This window comes from Primulina huaijiensis, chromosome 6 (genome assembly GCF_012295235.1).
Source record: "Primulina huaijiensis isolate GDHJ02 chromosome 6, ASM1229523v2, whole genome shotgun sequence".
Taxonomy (NCBI): domain Eukaryota; kingdom Viridiplantae; phylum Streptophyta; class Magnoliopsida; order Lamiales; family Gesneriaceae; genus Primulina; species Primulina huaijiensis.
The window spans coordinates 21,418,588-21,440,462 of NC_133311.1; the positions used below are offsets into that span (position 1 = coordinate 21,418,588).

The 21,875-nt window shown below is 32.7% G+C and overlaps 3 protein-coding genes across 11 annotated transcripts; 1 reads left to right on the top strand and 2 right to left on the bottom strand.

Annotated features, from left to right (window-relative positions):
* The first annotated feature begins 3,503 nt into the window (after positions 1-3,503).
* On the top strand, positions 3,504-6,248 carry LOC140978827 (uncharacterized). 7 transcript variants are annotated; one of them, XR_012175636.1, is made up of 5 exons: positions 3,504-3,697; positions 3,861-4,000; positions 4,458-5,228; positions 5,309-5,623; positions 5,991-6,248. XR_012175636.1 is itself a non-coding variant. In XM_073444057.1 (4 exons), exons 2-4 carry the CDS (start codon positions 3,884-3,886, stop codon positions 5,042-5,044), a joined length of 303 nt encoding a protein of 100 aa, XP_073300158.1. In that variant the 5' UTR covers positions 3,504-3,697; positions 3,861-3,883; the 3' UTR covers positions 5,045-5,160. The 7 variants fall into 7 exon arrangements, 1 of the variants encoding a protein (XP_073300158.1); XR_012175639.1 differs by having other exon boundaries at positions 4,458-5,222; XR_012175635.1 differs by having other exon boundaries at positions 4,458-4,951; positions 5,028-5,623.
* Positions 6,249-8,983: 2,735 nt separating this feature from the next.
* Positions 8,984-10,461, bottom strand: LOC140979225 (protein BIG GRAIN 1-like A). Its single transcript, XM_073444550.1, has one exon. It carries the CDS (start codon positions 10,257-10,259, stop codon positions 9,048-9,050), a length of 1,212 nt encoding a protein of 403 aa, XP_073300651.1. The 5' UTR covers positions 10,260-10,461; the 3' UTR covers positions 8,984-9,047.
* Positions 10,462-13,199: 2,738 nt separating this feature from the next.
* On the bottom strand, positions 13,200-18,880 carry LOC140978269 (protein Brevis radix-like 2). 3 transcript variants are annotated; one of them, XM_073443164.1, is made up of 6 exons: positions 17,975-18,880; positions 17,468-17,844; positions 16,048-16,183; positions 15,510-15,907; positions 15,327-15,425; positions 13,200-13,948 (listed from the first exon to the last, which is right to left on the bottom strand). In XM_073443164.1, exons 1-5 carry the CDS (start codon positions 18,095-18,097, stop codon positions 15,347-15,349), a joined length of 1,113 nt encoding a protein of 370 aa, XP_073299265.1. In that variant the 5' UTR covers positions 18,098-18,880; the 3' UTR covers positions 13,200-13,948; positions 15,327-15,346. The 3 variants fall into 3 exon arrangements, with proteins under 3 accessions (XP_073299265.1, XP_073299263.1, XP_073299264.1); XM_073443162.1 differs by having other exon boundaries at positions 13,201-13,978; XM_073443163.1 differs by lacking the exon at positions 13,200-13,948 and having other exon boundaries at positions 15,024-15,425; positions 17,975-18,118; positions 18,461-18,880.
* Between the last annotated feature and the right edge of the window lie 2,995 nt (positions 18,881-21,875).

The window sequence follows — 21,875 nt, forward strand, 5'->3', positions numbered from 1 at the left end:
AATTAGCACTAAAAATTTTCAAATACAATATTCATATCCAATCCATCTATTTAAACTACAACACTAAAAAGGAATATTATATTATTTGTTTTACTAACATTAATTCTTGTCATTTATTAAATTTCTACTTGAAAAAAATTAAAGTGATCATAAATTGTTTCCAAAAAAAAATGGAAGAAAGACACCAGAATACTGAATGGTGTGAATTAACGCGTAAATATAATTTAAAATTGGAAACAATGGCAAAGTGAAATCAGATAAATGATATAATATGGATCCCTATTTTTTAAAAATGGAGATGCAATATTGAATTTATAAAAAGAACTCACAGATGACAGGTAAATCCATGTTGACAGCATGATACAGAAGCTCAAATGCTCGGAGGTCGGGTGAGTTCACATCCGCCATCACAATATCGAACTTGGCCTTCCCACTCGACAGCGTCGATATAGCACCAGATGCCAATCCCGCTACTGTTACTGAAAGAAAAAGAAAAAAAGAAAAAAGCTAAGTATAGATAGAAATTAGGGATGCTCATCGACCCAGATTCGGTCTGATTTTAATCCGGTTCGATCCGGAAACCCATTGTATTGATTCTGGATTGAGTCGAATCTAAAAATATTTTAATTTGGTCCGATTGAATATGGTACTGATATCGTTTGTTGAATACTTTATTTGATAAATAATTCATCCAATCCGTTTATAAATTCGGTTCCGGTTTCAAAACGGGTTACACTCTCAATCCAATAAATATGAAATAATCTAATCCGGTATCATACAAGATTGGACTGATTCCATCATTCCATAATTGAGAACCGATTTAATCCTATCCGGTCTGGTAGGATGAAATGATACAAATATATATTTAACATAGATAACAAGTCTAGCTATGACAAATTTAAAAAATTTCATTTTTATAATGAATTATGAATATATAAATTATAAAAAAAAATTATTATTAATATTATTAGTATTTAAAAAATCAGGAGTAAAGCATAGAATTTTAGAGAAAATTCTCAAATGATAAGATTTTTTTTAAAAAAAATTAATTTTTTGGAATGGATGTTGGTGCAATCTCTCTCTATATATATATTATACTTGAAATAGATGATGACAAATAGGTAATATAACTTTCTAGAATAAAATGTTATATAATTATTTGAAATAATTTTTTTAATGAAACCTCTGATAAATGTTTCATTTGTTCACACAATACGAATTAAATAGATATATAATGAGAAGTTTGTAATTAAATTTGTTTTTCCAATCTATATGAAAAATAAACAAACTTATATATTTGAAACGAATGTAATAATAAATATAGAGTAAGTCTATTGTAAGACGGTCTCACGAATTTTTATCTGTGAGACGGGTCAACTCTACCGATATTCACAATAAAAAGTAATACTCTTAGCATAAAAAGTAATACTTTTTCATGGATGATCCAAATAAGATATCTGTCTCACAAAATACGACCCGTGAGACCGTCTCTCAAATTTTTTTTTTCATAAATATAAAATTTGAACATTTGTTTTGCGCAAATCCAATGAAAGAACATGTATACTTTAAAATTTTTAGTCCACAACATCTCTGATTTATAAATTTATATAAATCGAGTTAAATTTAATTTTTTATTTACCTCTGTATGAACACATTTCTAGCATTTTTGTTGTGTTCATTAAGGACTCCGTATCATGATCCACAAGCAACACATGAATCTCTCGCACCATCCCATGGAATGAACTCGATGGGATGTTCCCAGCTTCATTTGCCATCACCATTTCCACTAGTCGGTTGATTAGTTCTACACACAAAAAAAAATTGAATGTAACATTGAATTCTTAGTCACAAGTTATTAAATGGCCGCAACAAAATAAAAAATAAGAAAAAAATTATACGACGAAAAAGAAATGACAAAACACTGAATATATTCGGATTTGAACAGACAACGTACTATTTTCGGTATGCGCTGATCAATAAATTCCAGAATAACGCAATAGATTTGAACGAGAACTTTGAAAGAATTCACGGTGGATATAGTGGTTTGTAAAAAGAAGCCGCTGAAAGGTTGTATTTATACTAGGTTTTTGTTGGGAAGTGATTTTTATGACGTCAAATTGTATTTTTATCGCCCAATACAAATTAATTCGTGAAATCATACCATGCTCAAAATTCAAGTCTAAACCATTTTTAGCATTCTAAAAATTAGTGTAAATTAGTTTGAAAATAATTATTCTTTGACTCATGCAAATTTTCTTTTAGGATCGATGTTTTATTATATTATGGATTAATTAATATTTTTTTGAATTATTTATTATAAAAAAAATGCTTCACACGTTCGATTTTTATGCATGCGATATGTGAGAAATATTTACTCAACGTGTTAGAGAATATAGGACAAATATTATAATAATATAGAACAAAATGCCATAATGATATCGTAAAAATAGGATTTATATTATTTGATTACTTTAAAAATAAAAAAGGAATAAAGAGGAAATATGGCAAAACATAGTAAGTCCTTGAATGCATTTACATAATCTGATTTTTGAATTATTGTTGTATGATTATGCCAATTTTTCCAAAATCCAATACTTTTCTCTCAAGATGTGAAATCATTAGTCAATAGTTAACTCTCCGAAAAAGACCATATTTATGAGGTCGTTTGAAGGAGAAATTTGGATTCTAGAGAATGTTTCAAGAAAAATATGAAATAACTTCATATATAAATGAATTTCAAATACGTCATAATGACACAAAAATAAATAGTTGTGGATTCGAATTTCGATGTTAAGTGGATGTATCCAAAAAAATAAGCGGATTGCTTATTATCAGTTTGAAATCATTAACTTCAAATCTATTAATTCAAATACAACACACTCTTTTTGTCGTAACTATATGAGTTTCTTTTCATTTTTCGTTTATCACAAATATATAGTCTGGTTTCTATATTTAGTAACATTTTTTCTTGTTTTTATTAAGATACCGCGCTAACGCAATATTGAAAAAATTGAATAAGAATAAAACAGGAAGTTTGGTGGTAACTTGTAAACTTTTTTCAATGATTTTCTTAATTGTTGTCAAAACCAAGTAAATATATATATTTTTTGTACATACATATATTAATTAAAAATATAAGTAAGGGTATTAAATTATGCGCGTAAGTTGTAACAAGTGAAGGGTTTTTTTCTATTCAAAAGAAAATGAAGGGTTTTTTTTAAGGGTAAGTTGGTGAAAAATCCACAATCAAAACATTTCTTTGGATTCACTCCCTACCCACAAAATTGTGGTACTATGTCATACAAATTGTGGTACACTTCATGTGGAAATGTGGTACACTTCATGTGGAAATGTGGTACTAAAAAAGTACCCAGGGACTGAACACAAAAAAAAACGACGGCTGTGGACTGAAGGCCAATTTCTCGTTTTTTTATTGTATTTTAATAATTTTTTTGAAATTTATAATTTATAATTCTCCTTCTTTTAATTTGATAAAATAAAATGGAAAATGCACAGTCAAATCGAGTTAATTCACGCCTCTTGGTTTCGGCTCAGGTGGCTCAAACCACAAATTGGAAACCCTAATCCCCCCTTTGGATTTCGGTTCACTTTCCTAACGCCAGGCACTGGATTATTCCCTTGCATATTATTCTTCGATGATTCTCAGTGTAGTTATCTGAATTCAGTGGATAGAGTGGTGAGTTCAGTTACGGTTATTCCTTCTAGTATTATGATGTTTTCTGCTTAGTTCGTGAATTATATCATGCATGAGCTGTATGATTCTGCGTCATCTAGTTTTGAAGATTAAAATCGAGTTTGATTGAGGAGATTTTGTGTTTTCTTCCTCAATTTGCTGGCAGAAGCGGCATGTGAGTTATTTTCAATGGAGACAGTGGTCGATGAGGAAGCTAAAGTTAAAGATAACTTCACCGAGATAAATGGAACCACTATATCGCCGCCTCCAAAGACTGATGTTCCTGTCGTTTACCACCTTGTTCGGGTATATCAATGTGTGAAAAGACTGTTGTAATTGCTCTTTAACTAACCTATTCGAGGATCAACATTGTGTTACATCTTGGCGGTGAAATTAGTTCTGCAAGGATGATTGTACAGTGAGAGAATTCCTATTTTGGGAGTTTTTTGAGCTCTTTGTCAATGATGTCTTGATTTGCGCTCTTAATGCGTGTGTTCCCGGTGAATATACCTGCCAAGTTCAGTCCAATTCTTGATTAGTGTGATGTGTATAGCAAGGCTTTGTTGCTGTTTGAGTTGATTGGTACTTGGGAGTGTCATTAATGCAGTGTTTTGGTTAGAAGTCCACATGTTAGAAGTGCCACTTGATCCACTTATTTTCCGTGCTATCTCCCTTTTGTTGTTCTCTCGAGTCAGAAATTTGATGGAGAAATGTTTCGTTAGACAAAAATGATTGATTTATGATCTCAATATCTCATATTTAGGTTGTTGGAGATGGCACATTAGTTCCTGCCACAGATGATCAAGTTATGACAGTAAAGGACTTGCTTGATGATGAAAAAATTGAAGGAAGAATAAGTTCAGACACTGCGCAAATTCTGAAACGTGCACACACTGGATCTGATTTGAACAAACAGTTTAAAATATCAGAAGGTTCAACAATATAAATTTTGATTCATTTCTTAATTTTTGTGCTTCCTGCTTTCTATGTGGCCTCTATAACAATAATTACTGTTGCACAGGAGGTGCATATCTCATGGAGTGAATTCAGTTCAAATACAAAATCTATTGATCTTCATGTGTGAATATTCTGTATCCCAGTTTACTTTTATAGTTTTTTTTCCATTTTACCGAGTTTATGCTCAAACACGCAATATCTTTCTCCTTATTTGCATAAAATTTTACTTGCTCGTAATAAGATGTGAAATCTTTTGAACATTCTTGTCTTGAATTCGTATAGGCTACCCGCTACCCCATGGTAGCATTATTGGGATCTATTCATTTTTCCAGTCTCGTGCTATCTAGCTTGTTCTTATCAATGGCTTTATTTGCAGATTTGCTGCTGCTCTGAGAGAATTGAATTTGTGGGTTATGAATATTGTCTCTATAGATGCTCCTGATATACTGCCAATTATTTATGCAAGAGATCTATTTGGAATTTACCACGACTGGTGTGAATCATTTAGCACTTATCCAAGATCTTATGATCTTCTCCACGCCGATCATATTTTCTCAAAGATAAAAGCCAGGTCAAGGTGCGTGTGAGATCCAATGTTTTGATTCGGACAACTCATGTTTTTGGCTTGTTCTAATTATTTCGATTTCTAGCCTGCAGGTGTGGTATCATGGCTTTGGTTTCTGAGGTTGATCGGATTTTGAGACCTGAAGGAAATATTATAGTCCAGGACACTGTCAAAATAATTAATGAACTCGAAAACATATTCAAGTCTATGCGGCGGGATATCCGCATGACCTACTCAAAAAACAATGGAATGCTGTGTGCACAAAAAAAAGTGTGGAGGCCTACAATCAAATATGCCATTGCTTAAAGCATCACGATGATAATACGGATCTTGAGGTTTGAATGTGAGCCACTTATAAGGTCCACGTCAGTGCTTATTCAATTGCTGCTTACTCCATCTTTCTTCAGGTTATCGTGTATATAATGCTAGCCAATTAGAGTAATTTCTCTTTGTGAGGAGCGTTAGTCCTGACAAGTGTTCACTGTCACACCTCTATTGTGTTGACCTATATCTATTATATTTTGTACGTGAGGTTTATATTTGGAAAAGTCGCATACATAAAAAAAAATCTTTCATTTTGCGGCGTGTGAGGGGCTTAGATATGCCCCTGCCCCTTTAGTTTATAGAAATGGTTTTGAATCATGCATTTGCTGCTGCAGCATGCTCTCTTAGTCCGTGGCTGTAGTGAGAGCAACAATCCTATTGAGTTTGGTATCTGTTGCCATGTGTTGGAGCTCAAGTTTTTTAATCGTGAAATCACTTCTCTTAATGCAGGTGTATTAGGTGGTACCATGGGGATATCACGGTTGGATTAATTTTCTGTTTGGTTGATTTTGGAGACAGTTGCAGTTGTAGCATGTGTATATGTAAGATTTCTTCTGTTTTACTTGTGTTGTATGTACTGTGGAGTGTGGAGGACGTGATAGGAATTGGCGATGATTGATGAGGACAGGATAGTGTTTGTTCAAATAACATATTCCATGTAAAATTTTTCATTGTATAAACCCTGCGTAGTGAAGTGAATTCAATCATTTGCCAAAAACTTTCGACTTTCCCAGAATTATGATCAAATCCGTTGTGCCATCCGTTGAGCAACTCGGACCAAATTTATTGGGCTACCTTTGAAACGATTTGGGTTTGGATTTAGAGAAGGCCTGATAATCTTGGAAACAAAGAGTTAAAATAGTAAGGGAATTATTTAAAACTCGTATAAATCAAACTCATCTAGATTTCAAATCCATCAATAAATACACACACACATTTATATATCAAGGCCAAAAGGGTGTGTTATTCATTATATTTCAATGTTGAAATTTGATCAACAGCAGCAAAAACTCAACACCAATCAAGCCTGAAATAGAGGTTAGAAAACTAATGTAACTGAAGTGGCACTCGAGCTAAACTCTACTTGAATACACACCATCATATAATTCCAAGATAGTTTATTTTTAATATCTACTCCTAAAGTAGACCCCAATCAAGCTAAGTTTTTGCCGATAAAAATATATCATCGAGTTTTAAAATGGAACGACTCCCACCATGCCATTTTAACGAAAAGAAGTGATTACAGTTAAGTCTATCCAGCACACTGTTGTGGTGGCCTAGCAGAAAAAGGCAACCAAAAACAATAGTTTGATTAATGGATTAATATATATGGGATTGAACCCCTTTTGCACCCCAAGCATGGACAACTGATTCTTTGAAATCGGGCCCTACCAAGCAATTTAGCCACATAAATGGATTTGTATAGAGATTTGCCACTCAATCCTGCATGGTTGGTTTTTAACAAGGTTTGCCCACAATAAACATTCATGTAACAACTCTTGTGGCATTTGGTTAATAGATGGTGTTTGTTTATGAGTATGTCTTTCGTGAGATGGTGTCACGGATGATCGATTCAGTCCACATATGTAATAAAAAATAATATTTTTGATATAAAAATTAATAAATTTCATAAATTAAACTGGATCGAAGATCTGTCTCACAAAATTAACTTATGTCTCACGATAGTTTTTGTATTTGATTAGTGGTTGATGAAGAATTGTGGATTCAAATCTTAGATAGACGTGCTAGCTATGGTTTCACACGATCGAGGTTGGGCGTCAAGTCACAAACAAATAAATAAATGCATGGAAGGGTAGTAAAAAAAAAATTCAATAGACAATGCGTTTTAACTTTTAAAAATTCGTTTTTTTCTTTTCTAATTTTTTGAGAGACAATTTTATAAAAGATATAATCTCCTCCTTACACCTTTGGCATTGCAATTCCTATATCTTGTCTAATTGAAATGTTATAGATGATAAAAGAGTTATAATATATAAAATCTAAAAATACTTGAAATTCAGACTCAATTTAAGTATTTAATTTAAAAATTGCAGCACTCTAATTATTGCAATTAAGTACACTTGACATAGGGAATGAGTTTATTAACTAATCTATAAATTACCATGCGTCAAGCATTAAAACAAAATGACAAAGAGAGGACTGCCATAATTTTCATAATGACTACTGCTTTTCACAAAGTACAATGTTTTTAATCTTAATTACCCACTCCAAAAATTTTGAAATGCAGTATTTTCGAGTAAAATGTTGTCACTTTTTCTATTGTTATATCCATATGAGTTGAATCGAGGATTAATTTGGGGTTTAATGTATTTAAAAGGTGAATTATATTTTTAACAAGGGAAAATATAATTTTTTTGATCTAATAAGTTATTATATTTTGGATTTTAGCCGAAATATTCAAATGTTGGTTGACCAATTTTTAATATTCGACTATTTTGATCTGATTACTGACATAACGCTAATCACGTCAACAATTTCAGGTACAACAGTACGTCAACATTTTATGATGTTATATTAACCAAAATTTGAATACGGAGTAGACCAAAAACTAAAATAATAAGACAAATAAGTAGATAAAAAATTTATTTTCCCTTTAATTTCTTTTTTCTGGTCTGTAGCATAGGTATATCATGATTAAACTTTCTATATTCATACTTAATGTGCATGCGTCCACTTTCTTATCCAATGATTAAGTTTCAAGTATTAATTAATAATGAACAGAAGCTTTGTTCAGTGGGTATGTATATATTATATATTATTATTCCCAGTGCCAAATAGGTTTGCATGCGTGAAGCTATTGCATTGGAAGTACTGAACCTTAGAAATTAATTAGGCTCTCTTTTACATATATAAACTCAAAGTTTAATAACATTAATTTAAACTTGTGCGTGTATTGATTATTAATTGGGATAACTTGATGAAGAAAAACTTGTTTATCCTGCTCCCTAAGAAAAGGGCTTAATTAGTTAGTTATCACACAAGATTGATTACACAATGTGGTTTACCCCGGAGCAAAGTAAATTCATTTCTTCAGGGATCAAGATTGGAGGGGTCCATAAAAATTAATTCATTTTTTTAAATTTCATTTAGGTTAATAAAATATAGACTTTATGGAGTTACTCACTGTACATTAAAAAAAATAATGATTGTAAGTTCCGGTGTCAATTCGAGTGAGTTGAGTTGGTTCAAGTAGTTGACGGATCGAATTCTTTTTTCACACTATTAGTTCCATCAATATTTATTTATTTTTAATTAGAATATTGGAATATGTTATTGCTTCCCTTTTAAACCTCATCGAGTTTGCTTCATCACAATCTTCGTTTTCACTCATCAAGTAACAATTTGAAAATTTTTAAAGATAATTAATAAGCAATGTGTAATCTTCTTTGTAAAAAATTATTAATAAAAATGCTAAGAGATCATTTCAAATTTTACTTAGAATAAATAAACCCACAAATTTTTTTTAAAAAAAATTACAGAACAACCCTAATTGATAACGACTCGTTTGGCGTCAGCACTGGTGGTTTCATACACTGGCAATTCTTTCCTATACCTCTCCACTCCAATGGTGGAAAGATTATCCAATTCGAACAGATCAGAACTTGCACAGCTTTCCATGTCGTCATCTTCATCTTCTTCCTCAGATTCTTGATCGAAAACTCGGTTAGTGAAATGGGTTTTTCTCAGGAAATCCATTGCCGCATCCTCCACTCTGCGATTGTACTCCATCACATGCGCCTTAAGCTCTTCATCAATGGATGATTTGATACTGTTGAAGCCATTAAAGTTGTTCTTTACGAGCTCGGAATATTGAGCTGCATTGATTGGTTTGTTTTCTCGAGGTAATGCTTTCCGCCCACACGGCTGACATTCTTCGTCATCAATTACGCTTCCGGGGAAAAAATTAACAGACCTTTTGGCGACGCTGGAAAGTTTTCCAGTAGACGACGGTGGTTTGCCGAGACATGATCTGGAAAAGGACGAAGCGGACGAACAAGTGGATGTGTTGGCGGATTTTGACGCCGGAGAGTGGTGAGGATTTGCGTTGGCTTTGTGTTTTTTTGAACTTCCGGCGGCGGTGGTGAAGAGTGAGTTTAAGAACGTGGCGAGCTTGCGGCCGGGAGAAATCGGCTGTTTCACCTTCTTCAAATCGGCATATATTTTCAGTGCTTTTGATTTGGTCTTCAGGAACCCGCTTTCATGCTTCGGATTCGGCTCTGATTGATCAGCTAAACCTCGTCTCTCACGACTGTTCATTTCAAAATCCTGGTGATTTTCCCGACTTTTCTCCTGATGATGATGACCAGAACTTCCTGTTCTAATCGGTTTCGGCCGCCGTGAAGTAGCTCCAGGAAAAGATATTTCATCAGCTTCGCATCCGCCGGAGCTCGAATCGGAAGAGCTGCTGAAACTGAAACTACCCCCATCTTTCCTCCACTTTCTGGCCTCCGACAACTTCCTCCGCGAAACACCTTTATCACCAACCCTCTTCTCCATCAATTTCTCGATCATGCAAACCCGCTGAAAGTTTGCCATTTCTTCCTGATCACTTGGAAACACATCAGCAGTGGTTCTCTTGTTGATGGGTTCCCTGTAAATCCCCATTCCCTCTTCTCCAAGATCAAAGGAGCGGTAAATGGAATCAAGAAGTGTAGAGGAAAACGAAGGGTAATTAGAAGAACAGTTCGAAACATACATGATGATATATATGGTGACAGCAAGAGTATCGTTGCTTTATTGTCTGGTTTTCAAGAGTCAAAAGTTGCAGGAAAAGAAGTAAAGAAGAAGGAAAATAGAACGGAAAGGGAGCAAAGAAACAAAGATTGAGACAATTGTAATGATGAACCAAGATCAACACTCCAGCTCCATTACTTCCCAACACCACCCCTTTTTAAAGGACTATCTGATCACACTCTTTAATTTATCGATGATGTTACTGTTTATAAGTAAATTATATATACATATTTACATATAATTTTATGATTATCGATATATAATTATCACCAATTATAAATTTTGATAATGATAATGTCGGATTTTATATACATCAAAATATTAATTTAACACCTTCGTTCAAGTGAAATTACCATTGATCTTGAAAATTTAAATGTCCGAACAAAGGAAAACGTACTATGTATTATCACCTCAAAAATTGTAGAATGCCTCTGTCGGCACATAAATTTTTGGCTAAGTAAATAGACTTAGACTTGATCGTGTCAAAATTGTATACGTCCAAATCAATGCTCTCTCATTTATTAGGTGTGGGCTAATGTGCATATATACGTGCAACGATTATAGCATTTTAGTCCAATTTGTTAGGAGATTACCCAATTAGCATCCAATTTTTCAATATTACATAACTCAAAAATACAAAAAAGACGAACTCTACGACTGTGTAAAGATCATAATCTATATATTTATTTAGATAATCCGATCTGCTAATTAACCAAATTCTAATATTTACTAAAAAAATGGGTTTATTCTCGTCTTTTTCGTCCATGGCTAATGTGTATGTGCGTGTATAAAATAAATAAATATAATTCATCGAGAATAACAAACTTCATATGTTTGCGAGGTAGCTAGGTGTGCAGATTGACCGATTGAGCCAAATTCTAATAGAACGGTTGTCTTACATGTTTCTTCTCTATTGAGATTATATTATTAAGACGTTAGCAATAAAATTGAAATTTTATTATCAATGCTTTTATTTTTCACAAAAACTCATATGAAATCATTTCACAGGTCAACCAAAACTTATATATGATCCAATCCATGAAAAATTATTCATTTTAATCTCAAAATTATTACTTTTGATTCTAAATAAGGACCAAGGTAATCCGACTCACGGAAAAACATACTTTTTATTTTTTAAGAATTGTTATAAGTTTTACATATAAAGTGGAATGTAAGCAACCGAGTGCGAATCCTTTAATTTTTTATTTTATCTAACCAAACCGAGATGAAGGTGTGGTTTTCACTCGTGGGTCTAAACCTTTTTCTCGAATGGTTTATCTGTGTATGATATATATTTATTCAATAAAGAATTTGATCAACATTCCAGCTTACTAGATAATACAGAATATTAAACCTTATCTCCTTTTTTAACATTATCTGATTAAAAAACATCCTGGCTTACTAAAGAAATAATAAAAACAGTAGATGATTTTATATCTTTTGTCCATATTTGATGCACAACAAAATTTTATTTCCAAGAATTAAAACAATAAAATATATTGAATATTAACTATCTCAAAATAGACAAAAACTTGTGTGAGACGGTCTCACGGATCGTANTTTAAAATGAACAGTAATTTAAAATATTTATAATTAGAGGTCTGGATTGTGTTAAGCTAAGTGGAATGTGATTGCAGTCGTGGGGTCTATTTTGTCTGTGAATGTATTCAATGGAAAGAATTTAGTGATCAAGATTTGATTCGGTTCATGTTTTGTGATATGATATTATTAACTGACTTATTGACTTCACCTTACTGAAGGACCATTTAGACTAAGAAAAATAATGCGATCGATGAATGTAAGGCCATAATTAAATATATTTTTATTTTTAAAAAAAACAAAACAAAAAATAGGGGAAATTTTTTTTTAGTCTTGCATGTTTGTTTTTTGCGATTTTAGTCATTTATGTTATTAAATTTCAGTTTTAGTCAATATCTTCGAATTTTCGACAATTTTAGTCATTTTTATTTAAAGTGTTTATGTGACACTGTATATGTCAGAATCATATGTAAAAAAAATTTTAAAAAAAAGTTAATACTAATAACGACTACGACGTAAATTTGTTAATATAGAAGATCAAAATCATAAAGAGACGACAAACATACATATTAAATCTAAAATTTTCCGAGAAAAGAATTTACAATCCTAATATATGTTTTTGTTGAGTAAATATAAACTACTGTTATTTAGAAAAATAAAAAATCATTCATTTAACTCTTTTTTTCCTATAGGAAAGATNCAATGGAGCAATTGGTCACGCGAAGAAGGTTTCAAATATATTTGCTGTGAATTGGTAATCGTGGTGACATATTTTTTTATAAAAAAAAAAACTTATATTTATTTAATTTATTTGTTCACGAACAATTTTTATACTTTGAGTATGTTCATCAGTTAGATTGATTGCATCCGTTATACGATAGCTAATCGACATGTCGAGAGAAGATCAAAATTGAGAAGTATAGGCATACATTCCTTTCAAAATGATTGAAGCCATGGGGGTCTCTAAAAGGCCAATTTGCCCAACTACATCTAATACATTCATTCATATATATGGACATATATATATCAACGTGTGCATATATATATTGGAGTAGGTACAGATATCCCTCAAATGAGAAACCGATATCAATGAATGATGAAGACATGAACCTCCAATGTGCATTCGACGTGAAAAAATCACGACAAAACTATGGAGAAATCTTCTGTAATGTTTTTAATAACAATATGTATATCACTGATAAAGATTTATCACGTATATTTAATTTATTGACGAGAAGTTAAAACAAAGTTACAACTCATTAAATTTGATGTAAACTATATGAATGTTACAGTTGCAGAAGATTTGGATTAATTAATTGATAAGATTTTGAGTTAACATGGTAGACCACTATGGTGATTTACATGCTTTTTCATCTTCCGAATTTTTATACTGTTGAAGAAAGGCAAAGTGAGCAAAAGGGTTAAAGCACATCAAAATTGACATTACATTAAAACTTTAATACTCAATGTATTACTCTGGTGGACCAAATCTACTGTAACAAGCAAGATCGGGTCGGGTTTAAATTTATAGAAGGAAAAAAGTCGATGCCTAGTTTTTTTTCCTTAAAGCAAAGTGAATTTTGCTCTTCAAAATGCATTAAGCTGTATTTCTTTGACTAAGGGACTATTTGGATAAAGAAATGATTAGTTTTAGAATATATTTTATAACGTTGGTATTTTCCAAGTACTCTTTTTCCCTTGAAAACAAAAGGAATTTCATGTTTGGAGAAAAAATTGTATTTTTTTAAAATTAGAGTAGAATTTCTAAATGGATATGAATTAATCCAACCATTAAAAGGAAACGAAAAATGGGGAAACAAAAACTCTACTCTTCAAACCAACTTCTACACTCGAATCATCCAAGCGGGACTGTAGTGTACACACAAACACGAAGCAAAGACAGAGAAAGATTACTTCAGCCTGGGGACATAAGAATCCAGAAACATTCACAGGAAAGTGGCAGCTTTTGCCAATCCCTAGGCTGAATCAGCCACAACTACTGTATGCATGCATCTTAAAGTGCGCATAATACAACTGCAACCAGGTTCCTTACCTTTAATTCTATGGCACATCAGCACCAGCAATCTCTTTATGCATGTATAAAGATATGGTCACTGTAAAAAGCACGATGGATGAGTCCAAATCTGAAAGACCAAGATCCAAGGTTATTCGAAAGAAAAATATATGAGATCACCAAATGATCAACTGAACATAGTTATTTAAGAGATGTTAATTCAGATGTAGGCATAGACTCGACCATCTCGACCTTATGACTGACTAAGATAGTGACATAACGGGATAAACCACTCCGGAGAATATCACAAGGCATCTTATCTTCTATTTCCCGATTGCCTCGCCATTTGTAGAGAACAGAGTGTACAAAAGAGTAAAGAACAACATATAAAGGAGACAACTTTTGTTAATCCCGAGGTTGAGTTTAAAATCACCTCAAACAATTGGCAGGAATCACAAAGTAAACACGACGCGAAATAATGCTGCTCCTTAATCAATCAAGAAAGACATAAAAGGGAGATCAAAACATTCATAAAACAGTGCTAACATCAGAACGAAACAGGAAGCCCCAGTCACTTGCTGATTTCTCAAATTACTGTTCCAAATATTACTAAGTTTTTGTTTCAAGAGAGAAATCAAGCAGGGTCATTTGGTAAATTATTGATAAATACATCCCAATATAGAGTCGTTTCAAATCATCACCTCAAACACCGTCTCAAATCCAAATTGTGATATATACAACAATAAAATTTATGAACCCCTGATTTTCTGAAGTCAAATCAATCAATCCAACTAATTTTAAATTGGATTTAGATAGATGATAGAAAAAGACTGGTACTTTTTCGATCGAAACAGAGTCTTAAATTTCTGATAACGTGCATGTAGAACCACGAAAAAATTTGAACTCGATTGATTTTGCGGTTTTGGTTTTTGTGACACATTAGTCAAAATAAATTTAGTTTTTTCTATTTTTATTAATTAAATTAATAATACGTGGATCAGCATGTGTAGGTGCCTGGGTATAGCAAATGATATTGAATCGAACAATTTCCTGTAAACGTTTATCTCTGAAATCCCACAATCGAAGCTTACATAATATAAGTTCGTGGCAGTCCATGTTGGCAAATACAATACGAAAGGGTTGTCTAAAAATACACTACAATTTGGTGTATTAGATGGATAATGTGCTCATATTTTACACATTATTCATCTAATGTAAGGATAGAAAAAAAAAATGCAAATTTGCCAGAAACAGCATCTAGCTACAAATCCACATTCTCATCGGATCAAACATCTCTGATTCCCCTACAGCCCCCTCTTACCACAGCCAGATCAAGAAAACATCACAAAAACGAATAGAGAAAAGAGGAAAATACAAAGAAATGGTGAAGAAAACTACATATTTTCCTAGCAGAGACAAGCTACATGAACTGACAGGGGTTGAAGAAAACTACATTCAAGATAATTATTGGCTATTACCGATAACCTTGCTAGCTCATTCACAGGTATTGCTGTTGAATCCTCGCTCTGTTCTCTTCCCACCACAACCTTGCTTGCATTTCTCCAAACCTTTCTCGGCTGCATTCAATGTGTAAGATCTTTAATAATCTGTCTAGGACACGAGATAAAAGCAAAAAAGTGTACAAAGGTAGAACGGCTCACCAAAACCGCACTCTTTTAAGCTCGTGAGTACCATCTGGCGAAGAGCGGATGGTAATATATACTCCAGGCTCGTCCTGCTCGACCCACTCGGTCTCTAAATCACTGGCATTGCTCAATGAAAGCTCTCCAGAGTGGTCCACTTCCCTCGAATTATAACTTGACCTTGCGGAAGCATCTATTGATGATGTCTCGGTTTTCACAGCACTGATGCTCGAGAGTTTAGGAGTCGAAATAAGCATGTTGGAATCATGGCCTTGTTCACAATGCATTGGGTGGCATTCAAGTGAGTCTGATGACGAATAGCCCACCCCCGTCGGGCGATGGAAGTTGCGGGGTAGTTGTTCTTTGCTCAATGGAGGTGTAACTGGGCTATTCTCAGCAGATTCAATTTTCGAGTTCTGATAAGAAAAATAAGATTCTTAGTTCAATTATTTTTTTCAAAGCCCATAGAAAGAGACTATTTCCACACTGCATTCTACAAGAACAAAAATTTTGCGTAGGACAAGGCTTCTATGCGACCACAGTCACACTGACTCACCTCGTCTTCAGATTGTGGTAGAGTTGGCGCGGGTATCCCTTGACGATTGAACATCCGGACATTATATAATTCCATAACTTTGTCGTAGTTCTCCGCCCACCATTGTTGAGCTTGGCATTTATTAAAAACCTCTCGGCTATAAAAACAATAAAGAAGAAGTAAGATGATGAAGTATTTGAGCACAACTTGTACATGGGATTTCTAACAAGGGAGCTCATATGTTGTTCCTTTCAGGATAATAGGTCCTAAATCACACAACTACTGGATGCCAATTTCGTGTCAAATATGTGCTTGGTCTAAAATTTTAACATGCCAAGTAAAAGAGTGTATTCCAAACTCGCACGTTTTCACAAGTAATTTTGGATTGATATATAACTTCAACAGATTCTCCAACCTAATAGGCTACTTTTTTGTCAGATTCTAATCATATTTCATTCAGGCAATGCAACAACCGTTCACTGAAACTATCAATATGGACGCTTGAATTTTTAACCTGATGTGTCACTTGGTAATTCAATAAATTGCATGTAATTCAGCAACAGATATACACCAAAGAAATGTAGGAACAAGGTCCATCACAACTTCGGTGACCACCCGTTCTCCTTTCATCTCATGATAAATTTAAAAGGTATTCAGCCCACTGACTACCGAAATATTACTATCTTCTTTCCTAATTTTTCTGACAATCAATTTCTAGCCACTTCAACTGAAATACTCTAATTTTCTTTCCTAAATCAGAAGGTATTTTTTTTAAAAAAAGTTTGATTACTCTGATGCAGGTTCGAGCTCACACCTCTCAAAGTCAGAGTTTGTCACTTCATCAATGATCACGGTTAAGTGTTAACAAATCAAATATGTATATATTTAAAATCTACGATAGAGCAATAGAGTTGCTCTTTAAAGATTTTGTTTCGTGTGGAGAGTGAGTGACTAAGATGAAGCAAATTTTATGAGCCAGTGAAGACCACCCTTTGTCACCACTTGATTTGGAGGTTTAAATAATTGGCTTCCACATGCCCCATTCAATACGACCACGCCACTGTATGATTCAAAGCACAAACCCCCAAAATAAACAAAAAAAATCAGAGCATCATGAATCTCACCTCGCAGACTATTTAAAACTTTCAGCTTTCAGCTCAAATGGGTATTTTACCTCTGGCAATGTTTGGTAGTACATTATCGGTCTCTAAAACACATAGGTTGGTCAAATCAAATATGTTAAATTTTATTTAAAACCCATCAAACTCAAGGATGGACCAAAAAAATTCTGAAGATATGAACCAAAAACTTCAGATTTAATTAGGCAAGAGAGACGACAGAGTGAATCTTGAAAATAAAAAATTTAAATTTTTAGAAAAATTATTCGTCGAATTTAATTTTTTTTATTAGAGGCATGTACGGCTTGTAACAGTAAATGTACCTGAATCGAATCCTTTTGAGATCATTTCCACCCTGAGGCAGTGAAACAAATGTAATTAACACCCCCGGCTCCACCTGTGCAACCCACTCTTTCGGTTCATCTTCCTCCATGAACACTACTGTCTCGGTTCTCCCACTCACAGAAGCAGGGGTGCACGAGCCGCTTGAAAGGGCCTTCAATTTTGCTTCCATTTCTTTTCCCCAGGACCTAGGCGTGGAGTTTGAGCTGCAAGCTCTTCTGTAAGAACCGTAATATCTCTCGGACATGGAGCCGGCCTCCGAGTCTACATAGGCTCGGCTCTGATCGTTCTTAAAAGAGCCGGAACATGGCTTGCAGCTCTTGTACGCACCTGACGCCTTCACGGCCATGTCCTTGATCTAGAACACAAGAATTGAAGACAACGAAATTTCCAATATCTTAAATTAATGAATATGCCCCTTTTGGGCAACTATTACTTCGTAATTGCATTGAACGAATTATGAATTCAGAAGAGAAAATGGTGTTTACTTGGGCTGTAAGGACTTTGATGGCCTGTTTAGTGGAGGGAGTAGCAGCGGTTTCTTCATCCTCCGGGCGCTCGCGTAGAGATCCAGTATTTAACTGCTTCGAGCAAGCTATACAAGTCAACATGTTCGTTCCACAGACCTCAATCTACAATCAAAATGTCACTGAAAATCTGGAAGATGCGAAATGATTACACCGAAAGTGTCACGCGTAAAATCAAAATCTATTGAAAGTTGTGAGAAGAAATATACAAGCCACGTGCAATAAATGAAAAAAGTTTTAAGTCCATATCAACAGAGAAAGAGGGATGACATTCTGAGGAGATATAATATTAAAAGGGAGTGATCCACGCATCTCCATTGCCGAGAAAATCGCAGAAACTGAGGGCCAAAGAAAGGTAAACACGAAACTGTTCCTTTATGAAATGATATTTCAGATGAAGAACGATGGAATCAACATTCACCGAGTTGACGTTGACGGTGGACGTACGTGTTATTCTTGACAGTGTTGCTCGCTGATTCAGAGAGGGGTGGCTTCAAATTTCAATCAAATCAATAACATGGCCCTTCCTTCACAATAAAGAGTAATAAATGATTCTATTTCCCCTTCACAAACTACAGCTCACAGGGTGGAAAGAGTGAGAACCAAGAACAATCTTTCTCACAGATTCTCGCCTCTGCTCCCCTCTCCTCTCTCTCACGCACAACTCACAAGACACGCAACAACTACAAGTGGTTTTTCGATGGTGGGGAAAGAATAAAAAATGGTGGATCGAAGAGAAGCTGTTAAGATTTGTGGGGTTTCCGAAGCAGAGGAAGAGGTGGCAGAACAGGGTGTCGAGGCAGGCCGGCCGGCCAGAGAGAGCTGCTTTTGGCTTAAATTACTCCACCAATTGACAATAATCCTTCCTAAAGTTATTATTTATGGACAAATTATCTACAAAATATATAAAGTCAAATCGCCAATTATTTAATATTTTATTAATGCCCATTTATTTTTCTTGACAATTTGGTATCCACTGAATTTCAATTTATACGGTCTCACATACTTGTTTTTTTAAAAACATTATGTAACATTTTAAATATACGAAAAAAGAGTTGGTAACGATACGAAGCTCGTTACATATTCCATACATGATTGTCCGTTATATATATATATATACACGGAAAAAGAGTTGGAAACGATACGAAGCTCGTTACATATTCCATACATGATTGTTCGTTATATANTGCGTTGCACGTGAGAAACATATGCTGAAATAATTAGAATTTGAAATAAAATTAATTAACTCAACAAAATATAATGATAATAGTATTGTAAATTTTGACAATTCGTGTTAATTAGCATATGTAACTAATTTGGAACATATTTTTAAAATTTTAAAAAAAGATTTGGACTACTAAAATTTTTCTCATATCTTTTATCATATTGTTTTCTTTTGTTATTTGTAATATTCTGTCAATAATACATATATTTTATTATAATATTCAATTATTACAATCTTTTTTGACAATCAATGATATGCAATTTTTTTATTTATCATGTAAATTGACAACAATTTCTACTGAGGCAAAAACTTGTGTGAGACGGTTTCATGGGTCGTATTTTGTGAGACAGATATCTTATTTGGGTCATTCATGAAAAAATATTACTTTTTATGCTAAGAGTATTACTTTTTATTATGAATATCGGTAGAGTTAACCCGTCTCACAAATAAAAATTCGTGAGACAGTCTCACAAGAGACCTGCTCTTCTATTGGATGTTTTTACTTTCCTAGTCACCTTTATTTTAGTAGACACTTATACTTGATAACATATAAACTACACATTATTATTAGGGGTGAGCAAAATTTTGTTAAACCGAATTAACCGACTCAATTCGAAAATTCGGTTCGGTTATTTCAGAAATTCGGTTTTCAAATTAAAAAAATTCGGTTAATTCGGTTCGGTTACGGTTTTCAAAATTTTAAAATCGGCTAACCGAATTAACCGATATAATAAATACTATTATTTAATAAGTTTTTATTATTTATCAATTTTAATATTTTTATTTTTAATTTTAAAATCAGCCCTTTATGTATGTGAATTTATGTTTTTATGCATTTGTGTAGACTGTAGTGTTCAAAAAAATTACATATATAATTAAAGTTAAATCACAATTTTTTTTTAAAAACTAATCGGTTAATTCGGTCACCAACCGAATTAACCGATTTTAATTCGGTTCGGTTTTTATCGGTTATGAAAATTAATTCGGTCGGTTCGGTTATTGCTAAATATTTCAGTTCGATCCGGTTATGACTAATTCGGTTTGGTCAGTAACATAACCGACTGAATGCACACCTCTAATTATTATAACAATCTATTATCACATAAAAAGTAATGATGGATTGATTTAAAAAATATTGATTAAATGTTATCATTTATTTGCAATTTATAATAATAATATTTTTGACAATAAATCATTTTTTTTCGGACTCTTATGACACTTATTTTAATATTTCATATTAACTCATAAGTATAATTAGCACAATCAAATTACTAATGTCATATTGGTATTACCTCCAGAAAAATAATATATTTAATTTTTTAAATTGTTTAAATATTTTAACGGGAACATTTGTGTACCCTTATCTGGAGAAAAATTCATTGCGTTTATAAATTTTGAACGGTAAATATAACTTTTTATTTTATATTTAATTTGGAAACTGAATTCATTGTATGACAAACACTTCTTCCATTTCTATTTTTTTGTGTAACCCAAAAGAGTTAATATTTTTTTCTCTTTTATCTTCTCCAACTCACTGTAAAAAGTTATAAAAAAATATTTATATCTAGAAAAATATTTTTATTTGTTGTTTTTCTTGTATATATATATTTTTTATATGTGAACATATATTCTACTTCGTTGTCTTAATAACCATATATATTTACTATATAATTTGTGTACATTGAAGATGAATAAGTTCATTTTGTAGTTTTTTATTACATGGACTTATGTTCATATATTAATATGTGATATACATAGATATAATAATTTTCAAATTCAATTTATTCACAATGATTTTTCATAACAAATGGCAACTCAAAATAATAAAAATTATGATTCATAATTATTTTAAATATGATATAAAAATAATATGTGGAAACTTTTTTGACATTTTAGTTGCAAAATACAGTGATAAATGGATGTAGATGTACTATTTCATTGTGGCAATTATAACTTTATTTAAATATCTTATTTCTCGCTCAAGGATCAAAATTTGTTTATTTCTTATTTTGAGTATCGACAAATCCAATATTTCATTTAAATGTTTTTGTTAATAATATTTACATGAGTTTTATTGTATATTTACCTAATTTGAAAGGGATAAATTATAATTCAATATATAATAATATTTGAAAACTGTAGAATGCTTCTAAATTTAAAAATCGAGTAACATGTAAGGGATCAATTCAAAACTAAAAGTTGATGTAACATGTTTCTTCTATCTTTACAGTCGAATAATATAGGATTGAGCGTTTGTCGCTTTACAAAAAGCTATAACTTATGGTAACTATGCAAGTCAAATCTTTAAATCATACAACAGCTTAAGCGCCTACCTATCATAGACAACTATTGTACTAAACAATCTATCTCCTAATAATTGCACCAATTGAAAGTTGAATTAATACATTCATATTCATCATTAAATTTTACTATTTAATTTTAATAGATTTAACAAGTTTATCCACTAAAAATATGGAAAGAATTGTTTATACAATTTAATAAAAAAGTCAAAGTACATCATTTTCTGATTCTGATAACGATCACATTATTATTACGTTACAATGATAAATAAATTATTATTTTTAGTTTATCATCATAGTTTTTACCTCAATAAACACATTTTCGAATGCATGAAGT

Coding starts and splice junctions, on each gene's coding strand:
- LOC140978827 (XM_073444057.1), top strand. CDS start 3,884: ATGGAGACAGTGGTCGATGAGGAAGCTAAAGTTAAAGATAACTTCACC. Junction 4,001..4,457: donor TCGTTTACCACCTTGTTCGG/GTATATCAATGT, acceptor TCTCATATTTAG/GTTGTTGGAGATGGCACATT.
- LOC140979225 (XM_073444550.1), bottom strand. CDS start 10,259: ATGTATGTTTCGAACTGTTCTTCTAATTACCCTTCGTTTTCCTCTACA.
- LOC140978269 (XM_073443164.1), bottom strand. CDS start 18,097: ATGTTGACTTGTATAGCTTGCTCGAAGCAGTTAAATACTGGATCTCTA. Junction 16,184..17,467: donor CTCAAAAGGATTCGATTCAG/GTACATTTACTG, acceptor TTGTTTTTATAG/CCGAGAGGTTTTTAATAAAT. Junction 15,908..16,047: donor TACCACAATCTGAAGACGAG/GTGAGTCAGTGT, acceptor TTTTCTTATCAG/AACTCGAAAATTGAATCTGC.